This window comes from Chelmon rostratus, chromosome 7 (genome assembly GCF_017976325.1).
Source record: "Chelmon rostratus isolate fCheRos1 chromosome 7, fCheRos1.pri, whole genome shotgun sequence".
Classification (NCBI taxonomy): domain Eukaryota; kingdom Metazoa; phylum Chordata; class Actinopteri; order Chaetodontiformes; family Chaetodontidae; genus Chelmon; species Chelmon rostratus.
The window spans coordinates 23,551,512-23,562,262 of NC_055664.1; the positions used below are offsets into that span (position 1 = coordinate 23,551,512).

The 10,751-nt window shown below is 42.3% G+C and overlaps 2 protein-coding genes across 3 annotated transcripts; both read right to left on the reverse strand.

Moving 5' to 3' along the window:
* Nucleotides 1-381: 381 nt before the first annotated feature.
* On the reverse strand, nt 382-4,315 carry stoml3a (stomatin (EPB72)-like 3a). The gene is made up of 7 exons (XM_041939934.1): nt 4,267-4,315; nt 2,767-2,906; nt 1,908-1,980; nt 1,522-1,604; nt 1,151-1,354; nt 696-830; nt 382-573 (listed from the first exon to the last, which is right to left on the reverse strand). Exons 1-7 carry the CDS (start codon nt 4,313-4,315, stop codon nt 382-384), a joined length of 876 nt encoding a protein of 291 aa, XP_041795868.1.
* Nucleotides 4,316-5,888: 1,573 nt separating this feature from the next.
* Nucleotides 5,889-10,158, reverse strand: slc25a15a (solute carrier family 25 member 15a). Of its 2 annotated transcripts, none has more exons than XM_041940426.1 (7): nt 9,690-10,158; nt 9,477-9,555; nt 8,786-9,044; nt 8,154-8,294; nt 7,886-8,061; nt 7,628-7,786; nt 5,889-6,058 (listed from the first exon to the last, which is right to left on the reverse strand). In XM_041940426.1, the coding sequence occupies exons 2-7, from the start codon at nt 9,529-9,531 to the stop codon at nt 5,934-5,936; spliced, it is 915 nt and encodes a 304-aa protein (XP_041796360.1). In that variant the 5' UTR covers nt 9,532-9,555; nt 9,690-10,158; the 3' UTR covers nt 5,889-5,933. The 2 variants fall into 2 exon arrangements, with proteins under 2 accessions (XP_041796360.1, XP_041796359.1); XM_041940425.1 differs by having other exon boundaries at nt 9,701-10,157.
* Between the last annotated feature and the right edge of the window lie 593 nt (nt 10,159-10,751).

The following is a 10,751-nucleotide window of genomic DNA, read 5'->3' on the forward strand; positions in this document are numbered from 1 at the left end:
AATATTGTGGTCAGTGATGAGACACTAATGTCTTAATATACTGTATATGTTGCACTTTGTATTTAAGTATTAAATCAATGAGAAAATCCAAAAGTGACATTTGGTGTGGAAGTATCTTTAAATATATAATTGTCCAGTTCTATATTTTGCACTCCGATATAGGGAAATGACGTAAAGCTCTTCTTTTGTCTTAGTAAAACTTACTATAAGAAGTGATAATGCAGTAATGCAGAGTGCAGTTCAGCAGTAAATACACAAGGCCACTTGGACCACACTGTATCTAAAAGAGATACCACTGAAGCTTACACGAGTAGCAATAGCAATACAACAGTTACAGCAGTGAAAGCCTTGTTGAATTTAGCTCGCAGGCTATGAGATTCATCACTTCCTCTGCATAAAACCTTGCAACATATCTATAGGCAGAGGGAAGATGATGGTGGAGTTCTTCTCTGCTGCGATGGAGTTGAGGCTCTGCAGGTATCGCAGCTGGAGAGCAGAAGGTGACTCCGCAATCACCAGAGAGGCTTCTTTCAGAGCCCTGGAGGCCTTCATTTCACCCTCCGCAGCAATGATCTGAAACACAGGCAGACAATCTTTATTTCTACAATTGTTCCCTCTCAGCGTCCCTTGTTTTTCACAGCTGGAGTGTATCAAGAGGAAATTAAATTAAATCTTCCATCATCTTCCTGCTTCACCTTCGCTCTGGCCTCCCGGCTGGCCTCTGCCTCTGCTGCCATGGCTCTCTGCAGCTGCTGAGGCAACTTCACGTCCTTGATCTCCACACGCTCCACCTTAATACCCCACGGATCGGTGGCTTCATCCAGGGCCTCCTGCAGTGGGTTGTTTATAACGTCATATACAATATTAGTTAGTTTAGACCAAAATAGAGGTATAAGGAGAGTGAACTTTGGAATTGCATTCATCAGTCGGTTAGAAACATGATGATTAAGGTGCTCCTTGTCTGCTGGATGTGTAAAGAGGCAAATATTTGCTACTCATTATGCACCTGGTCAGAACTTGGGGGCCACCAGAACAAAAATGAGCTTTGATTTTATGTTCAACCAAGCCTTTTTGTAGTCATTAAATGTAAGATTCCCAACTCTCCCCTGCCCTCCGGCTCCTCATAAGCCTTTACACAGTTTAAGCTCACCTGCATACTGAGTGATATGCCCTCTCTGTCAGATAGCAGCTCTGCCAGGTTTTTGGTACCGAGTACATTCCTCAGGGTGGTTTGAGCCAGCAGCCGTGTGGATGAGTGTGCGTTGGACACGTTGGCCACGGATGAGATGGGGCAGTGTATGCGGAAGTACACCACGCCATCCACAGACACCGTCACCGAGTCTTTGGTTAGGATCTGCAGGGTAAAAAGCTGCAATTATGATGCCGTCACAATTTTGAACACCAAGTTGGATGACCAGATGTTTCTATCAAGGACAGAGACACGCTGTGATTCAGGGGAGACGCAAATGACATTCCCACTTTTACTGTAAGTAGAACACAAAAAAAGAAACAAAAACGTACCTCTTGTGGAGGGATGTCAAAGGACACAGTTCTCAGGTCGACCTTCACAAAGTTATCAGTGCAGGGCAGAACAAAGAAAAGTCCTGGAAAGAAGTAATTAGAATTAGAATAAAAAGCTTTTATTTTTTGCATCCATCACTGTCAACAAGTGCCTTGGCAATCTATGTAGACCAGCCTGCATTGTAGAAGTTCTTGTTGAATATAACAGGATGAAATGAGACAAGTATCATTCACAGAGCATCAAACTGGACATCCAACTGGCTTGTAACAATTTCCAAATTTCGGTCGTATTCCCCCCGCCACTGGGGAGCACAACTGTTTCTGTTTATGTCCAGTTTCTGCACATTTTCCCTTTTACACATGTAATAACATGTTAAATGACAAACCTGGCCCTTTAGGTTTCCTGTCTGTGATCCGGCCCAGTCTGAAAATGACCGCTCGTTCGTACTCCTTCACTATCTGGATGTTAGAAACACAGCAACCATGCAGGGAACATAAGAAAGACCAAAAACAAGGGGAAAATGATCTCTGACATATGGCCACATCGGTGAAGTAAAGGCAAATGCGTCACTGTGATGGTTGAATCCATATTTCATAGCGTTGTTATCTAAGCCATAACAATGCTGACATAGTTGGCATCCACTGGTGGTTTCTCTCAGACCACAGTCTTGTCTATAATGTCTGCACATTTTCTTTATTCATTGGCCAGCAATGCTTTTTTGCAAACGAGTTTACAAAGTGAGTCACTCTGCCTTAAAGCCAATATGTGTAGCACTGGAAAATTTCTGACTTTGGTGCAGTGGCTGAAGTAAACAGCAGCACATCCGCAATGAATAAACTGAAAATCACACATGCACTGCACCAATTGTCACGGAGGTTATTTAATCTTTCTACAAACAAAAACATGCCATGAGAGACACAGACACAGTGACTGCTGTAAAAGGTCTGTGCGTCACCTGCCTGAATGCATAAACTGAAAAAGCTTAAAATCCTTTCGAAAGCCGGACTGATGGACTTAATCTGGCTTTTCTAACCTGCCAAAAACTCACAAGGAAAAATGTTGAAACTTGTTTGGAAGTTAAAAAATGGTCATAAAAACAGTCAAATTCCAGAGCGGTGAATACTGACATAAAAATGAAGTCCCAGCACGTCCAAAACAAAGACACTGGTGTCTGTTTTGGCTTTCAGAAACAAATACAGGTGTAATCCTATTCAGTAGTGTACAGCAATGAGAAAATACTCCACCTTAACACACATAAATATTGTGAGCGGGAAAGTTGCTGCTATAAAGGTGAGGGATATGAGGACCAGCAGCCAACCAAAACATCCCAGCCTCCCTGAGCTTTTATCTGTGGAGAGAGTGAAAAACACTTTGTAAGCTTGCTCTGGAGGTCGTTATTCATTTTGCAAATTTTCCGTGAGACTTTTGTTTCACACCTGTTGTCTGCTGTTGTCATTTTGTTCACACAATTAAAATGTAATATGTTCCAGTGGGGCAGCGCCTTCTATTAAAGGTGACAAAGCATTCGTGCAATCAGGCAGCGACATGTAGCCGAGACACACGTCTCATTTGTTACTGATGATGTAACTGATCTCTAAGGGAGGTCACGCAACTTCAAATCCACCTGAGTCACAAAGTGTTGTGTAAAGCTACTGAACTATTGATATGTCATCCTTAAAATGCTTTCACTGTGATGGACTTCTCTCCTTCAGCCACAGAGGGGATATTACAGGACGTCTAGATGTCCAGTCAAGAGGAGATTTTTCAGTCAGTGTAGGACTGCAACTCAGTTATTCTATTCTATTAGTTGATCAATCACTTAATATATACAATAATTTTAAAAAAGCAAAACATTTTCCATGAGCCCAAGATGACGTCTTCAAGTGCAAAAGCTTTATTTAAACATTTTTGTTACAGCCACCTATCAAGCAAAAATACCAAATATTCACTGGAGCTTCCCAAATCTGAGCCTCTTTTCTCTGCTCTATCAATGTAAATTGACTGTGTATCTTTGGGTTTTGGACTGCATGTTTTATGGACAAAACAAGCTACTGCATATGAAGATGCTACCTACAACAATACAAAATACAAAGATATTCAATTTACGAAGCTAAAGTTGAAGTTTTGAAGAGGTGAAAGCAGCAAAAGTTTGGCATTTTTTCCTTGTAGGTGAACAAAAATTAGTGAACAAAACTTGTCAGTGCATTTTCTGCCAATCTGCTGATCAATCAATCAACAAACTGCTCAGCACTATTTAAATACAGCTGACGGACGAAGCTGGGACATTTTAAACTCGTCCTCAGAGTGCTTTCACGGGAAGAAATAACCATATTCTGCATCCAAATGTCCTAAAAAAAACAAACCATAGAACACAAAAAAATGAACAATAGACTGTAAGTTACTGATGCTGTCAGTGGGCTGAGTATGATGTTCTGCATCACATCACATGTAACAAAATCTACCTGTATTATCACTGTGGCAACTTCTAAAGATATTCAATAATAATGAAGTTTTAAGGAAACGCTTTATAGACAATCAAACACACAGTAGGTCACATTGTGTCAGAGTGCTCTATAATTCCTGGGTCCATTAAGAACAACACACAGTGGCCCTTCGACAACATGTATTACCTCTGGCATGTTCACCCTGAATAATTCACACTTTCCTCCTCGTTTGACGTGAACAACTCAAAATAAACTTTTCACATCTAATGACAAAAGTGAAAGATCTGAAGGGGTCTTTACCTTCGACATTCTCCACGGCGTTGATCTGAAGTTTACCTTGTGTAACCATGTCGGCCGTGCTGGACGTTGTTGAGATCATTAGTGTGGATGTTGTAGGTGTGATGGAGCGGGTGAAGCAGCGCTGCACTTGTTTACCTGTATGTTCTCCCTATGGGGTGTGGCCCGTTCCCGTCCCTCATCACCTGGTGCTTTTCATGAGCCTGAGACACACACACATAAACTCCCACTTGGCGTGTGACTCTTGGACTCTAGTGGGTGCCAACAGGTAACATGAACCACAGAGTATAACCAGCCTCTATGAGGCTCCTACACTGGAAAGCTTAAAGTCAGCTCTTGTGCTTTCCCATTATGCTCTTTGCATTCACGTCCAGGAGTCTGACACCTGTTGAGTGCAGGTTATGAATAAACAATAGGTGGCATCCAAGTCGTGAAACATGAGAGCTGGTGCAGCCACAAGAAGACGTGATCATGCTCATGTGTCTCCCCCCTTATCATGGAAGTTTGCCCACATTTAAAATGTGCAAGGAGCTTTCAGGAGAAGGTGAAATGCACTGACAAAGCATGTGGAGGCAGAGAGGAAGAGAGGAGAGGGAGGTGGAGGAATGTGCACACGCCAAAATCTATACTTAATATATGCTGTAAGTCTACATCTATTCTTCATCTCTTCTACGTCTATGGTGTTATATAACCGTGAGTAATCAGGATACATGATTGGAGTCTCAAGCAGCCCGACTGCACAGTAAAAGCCAACTCACTGCTTTCATGTAATGCTGTACAGTACACAGTGTGTGACATGTGAGCTGCTTGCTACCATCATTTCTCTGTGAGTCACTTTAATCAACTGTCACATGATACTTGGTCACATGACGACCAGCTTGCTGCAGTGCATGTGAATCCAGGCTGTTCACAGCAGGTCACACAACAGGCTCACTTTGCCCTTCTCATTGAAGTCTATAAGTTTAAAATGCAACCAAGATTAAAAGAAGCAAAAGCAGAAAAACATTTTTTCTTCTTCCTGCAAATTTTCTTCCCTTCTTTTTTTGGGGGCAGCCAAATCTGATGTTTATTCCACCATGCTGGATTACTCATAATTCCTTGAAGTTGCAATATTTTCAAAATTATTTCCAAGAACGACAAAGACTCACTTCCTCCTACTTTCCTTATTAATTTGTACTGTGACAAGCAGTGGAAACTATTAAAGGCCGCACCCTCCTTGAAGAGGATTCAGGATTCTCCTGTGGTGAGGCAGCAGGCAGAATTTCCTTCAACATACTGAAAATGGAAATCAAAACACAAAACAGGTCCTTGCAGTTAAAAGCATTTGCTGCGTGATTTTTATAATCTGATTTTTGACTTTGTTTTATCCGATTTTCAGCTGTTTTTACATAAATTAATAGTTTCTTAGTAATTTAGGTGGAGGTGGAAAATGATGAGCATTTGGTCTGGTTAACAGGATTCTTCTTAAATGTCATTGACGGTGTAGTTGACCTGAACTGCTTAAACAGCCTGGATGCAGTTCGAGCTGGCTGTTCTTATTCCGCTCACTGAAAAATGTGGCATAATGGACCGTGCAGAAGCATGTTCACAGGTTAAAAATTACACTCAGACTCATGATTGTGTGGATAAAATTTTATTCTAAATTACTGCAGCTAGCACACTAATCTTTCTCAGCAGGCACCAGCAACCTCCATCATAAACTTGCGACTGAGCTCATAAGCCAGGAAGAGGGCTCCGTTTGCAGGAAAGGTGCGTATCATGGTAGGAGTCAGGCCGGAGTACAGAGCAGTGAACCCTGTGGGACAAGAGAGAGTCAAACAGCTACACAGGACGTTCCCCTCAGATGAATCAGATCCCCAGCTCAGGCCAATTAGCAGCAAGATGCAGCCACAATCTGCAACCAGCAGTGATGCAATTAGAGCTTTTCAAAGTTTACTTCAGCTCCTCTGCTAACCCGCTCAAGGCTACTATTGTAGTTTTTGATCAGGTTTTATGTCAGTAAGAGGCTTACGGTGTGAAGGCTCGCCGAAATGTAAGTTTACATTACACATGTCCACATTAAAACGCTGACATTTCAATTAAGCGCCCACCCAGTGGCATCAGTGAGATTGGTTGATGCAGATTTATCTGTGTCACTCTGAGGCCGAGTTACTCTGTGCATCTCCCCATCGTGCCAGCAGGTGGTGCAGATGGTGCAGCTGGTGCAGTGTGTGGCCATGACTCACTACAATAAGCATGCAGACAGAGATGAGACGTGCATTTATATTTAACGGAAGGTGCAAATCAGGTCAGGCTGTGTTTTTTTACACACTAGGATAAGATCAACTTTATTGTTTGGCAATTAAGTAAAATCTACAGTAAACAGAGAGCAGTGGAATAAAAATATCCCCTCAGAGGCTGCTCTGATCTGAAACAACAGCAACAAAAAAACACAGTGAATGGACAGATCTAGACTGGATTCACTTATTTAAATCTCCATACATACCTACAGTCCCGCTCATTCAAAGCTTTCGTCTCTCACTCCTCAATTTGCATTTCAAATGCTCCCAGCGCTTATTGTCTAAACTGAGAGCTCATTCGTTTCCAGTGACTGCACTTCAGCCATTTCAACTATTCCAAATGTTGCAACCAGCTACTTTCAGCTGCAGGCGCACAAAAATTTCCTTCAGAGTTTTTGCATTCGTTATCTTCAGCCTTTATTTTTGCACGTTTTATGCAGTTACACGTGCTTTACTATTTTGCAATTTTATTGTTATGTATATAATCTTTTACTGCTCGCTATTTTGATTTTTTTATTATGTATAGTTTGCTCTTTATAGTCTTATTCAGAATTTTTCACTTATTTCACTGTGTGTAATGCTGCTGCTGCACTGCAATTTCCCAGCTTGGGATAAATAAAGTATATCCATCTATCTATCTATCTAAGTCTCTCTCATTAATGACTGGGAGGATAATTCTGAATAACTGTGTCTCATCATGACTTACTGTATTAATACTGACTTACTGTCAGATGCTTTCAAAGGAAAGTGAATATTAGATATCAGAAGTGGTGGCTCGCAAAGACAACAAGTACATGTTTTGTTTTCTGTTTTTTAGATGTATAAGAGATTATTAGAACACATACAAGAACAAAACAAGTGGTTACTTCTGATTTTTTGAATGTCTAAAATGGGAAGTCTTGACGGCACTGTTCTCTCCCCAACAGATTGTTCACAAAAACCCTGATTACATAGTTTCTGTCCTTCAAACTGTGATTATACGGTCATGTGATGTAAACCACTGCTCCCATTTTGTCTGGCAGAACGTGAGAACTGTGCTGTTGCTGTTGAAACTTCAATTTAAAAATGAAACGATCGAGCCTTACCCTCAGTGCGTATGATACCCATGAAGGTCTTCATGAAGCCTGCTTGCTTCCCAGATAAAGAGTACACCTGGATCCTGGATTTCACGCAGTCTATGGGATAGACCGCCAACCAAAGACAAGCTCCCCCAAATCCACCACTGAACATGAGTGGGAGAACACCTACAAAGACCAAAGTTATTTTGTGGAAGCAGATCAAAGAAATCACACAAACGGCAAAGATGCCTCAATAAATTTCAATGGAAAATACTAAAAACATACCTATACTGTCCTTGTCCGTGTTCATGTACTGTGCAAATTTGGACCGACACAGTTCATACGCCCCAAAAAAACAGAAGTAGCCCGGCATCTCCCTCACGATGGTGGATGTCAGTCCTTGGTAGAAACCCAGAGCACCATTTGTCTTCAACACCGTCTTCACTACTGTCCACACTGTGCTGAAGCCACACCACAAGACACTGTCAAAAGTGTATCAGCTGAAACGAAGCATCTTCTGCTCATTCCAGTGTCCCTTCTTGGCAACACCCACCTTCTCTGTCCACTTGCGATCTTGCCAGATGCTTCCATTTCATGCATAGCTTGCAGGCGACATTTCACCAGTTCGATGGGGCATAAGGCCATGGCAGAGAAGATGGAGGCTAAAGACCCCGCGGACGCCTTCTGAAGATCACTGATGTGCAATGAAAATGAGTACAGCAGATGAAGAAAGGCATAATAAACGGTGTGTGCTTCCAAGCATAACCATTACTCTGTTGTAGTCCGCTAATACACAAATAACCTGCATGTCTTTAAGTGCACGAAATGGAAGAGCATCTTATGGATGTAACCAAGACGGTTTTCTGGGAGTATTGTTGCATTTTCATCTGAATCTGAGTCTCAAACAGCTCAAACAAAAAGCCTCCAGTATACAAAGTCATTAAATGTCAAGAGACTGGCTCCTGCCGATGCACCTGATGTTTCTCTGAACTGAAAAGTGTTTCCAACTAATATTTTACATCCAGTTCCAAGAAACATGTTGTTCCAAAATGAGAATATGTTCCCATGATCCTTTGGTTATGTCTACATTAGCACCAAAACGTACTGTATGACAGTTCTAAGATGTCACGCTGAGGGTCTCAGTATGGACACACAAATAAATACACAGAAATGTCAGTGTGAAACCTGAGAACTGCCCCTTTATCCATCTTGAACACAAAGCGGACTGCATCCTGGCAGAGACCATAGCTCAAGAAGAGCACAGCGTTCTCAGTGATGTTGGCCATAAGGGCCGGGGTCGTGCCTTTGTAGAGACCACGCAGTCCCTCGTGCCTGAGGGTGGACGCGAAGCAGTCGATGAAGCTGCGGTACATAGAGGGGAACGTCTGCATCTTGACCTTTGCGGTGTCAAACGGCTGACCGCTCATCACACAAGCTGTACCACCTGAGGAAGAATTTCGAGAGATGTCTCACTGAGACTCAGCAAGAGAGGTAAAAGGATCAGAGCAGAAGTGCCTGAAGCAAAGCTAGGGAGCAGTTTGAACACAGATCCACTGGCTCAGAAATGCAGCCAGGCAAGATTTTAGTTGGTGGATATGTTTTCATAGATACATGACGGTATACTGTACACACTAATGCTGCTGATATCATGACCAAAACCAACCGTTTCTCCTCCCCTAAATAGAGGGAGAAGGATGCATGTGGTCATCTAAAACAAATAATCAAGAAAGAGACAAAACATTATAATTTGCTAAACAGCACAAAGACAATACATTTAATGTTTGACCTCATCGTCTTCATTGGGAAAGTTGTGGAATGCTCCAAAAACACCTGAGACATTAAACAGGTAAACAGGATGGTCATTCATTTCACTCACCTACGGCTCCAGCTGAGAAGTCGATGATTGCCTGGGTTACGTGATGTGGGGCCATGATGTCTCAAAATATGCTGGCAAACTGAAAATATATAGTTTTTTAAATTAAGCCACCCTGGCATCGCCTCCTCGCGCCCAAACACAACACTAAACTGAAGGTAAAATCCGCAGTGATCTGCCGAGTTGAAAAACTACATAAACAACAACTTCCCTCACCTAACGCTCACCTGTCGTCTCCTCAGTCTTCTGTGGTTTGGTGATCTTAATAATTGCTTCCCTCACAAACAGCAACAGCAAAACATTTACAAGAACTTGGCTCTATGCCTGCACATGAGAAGTGTGATCCCCTCAAATAAACAGACTCGGCTACACCCCGCCACGCAGTTTCCGGGTGAGCGTGTCAATTCGCATAATGAAAACTAACATTTTCTGAATTTTCTTTTCTGAGTTCAGCAGCGGCACGGCTTGTTGAACTTTAACGTCTTACTGATCTCCAGCAACGTCTTGTGAAATCTATTGGCAGGTTGCATCAAGTGCATTCGTGCCACGCGTCGCGCGCGCTTTACGCACACCAAGGTGAAGAGTCCATCTGCAGTGACGCAGACTACGACACAACCATCGCGATCCTTTTCTCAACATTAACAAGTCATTTGGGTGCCTGACTATTTGGAGGATGTGCCAAAGGCGAGTCCTTGTAGCTACTGTGAGTACGAAGGTCTACTTGACACCAAGCGCGTAAGGAGCTGCACGCGTTGCCACAATAATAGAGGAAGCAATGTATTTTAAAACCAAAATTAAAGCGTGACAATTACAGGAATAAACAGGATAAACCGAATCTTTAAAAAAGTTATGTGCAGATTCTATTTTGCACTCAGACTGGCTTGACTCTGGAGTGGTTGTGATTTAAATGCTCATTAGTTCACAGCGAGAAGCTGTGAATGGAACAAAAAGCACAACTTTATTTAAAAAAAAAAAAAAGCAGTCTTCTGGCACTCATGTTTGTCACGCTGACTAAATCGGGAAGTCAATGCGGAAGACATGCGATGCTCGATGTGTCTGGTTGTAATACCTGACAATGGCCACATGATGTCAATCCATGTCAAGTCCTGGGGACACCCGGACAGCTTCTGGTCCAACAGACCACCAGCAGCAGTCAACCTGCAGCTGAAGACAAACTGCTTCGTTGCGTTAATTTCACACCTTAGAGCCCCTCTGTCCTATTTTGATCTTTCAATCAAAATATTTCTTTCATATCTTTCTGTCTTTGTGTATTTTTTA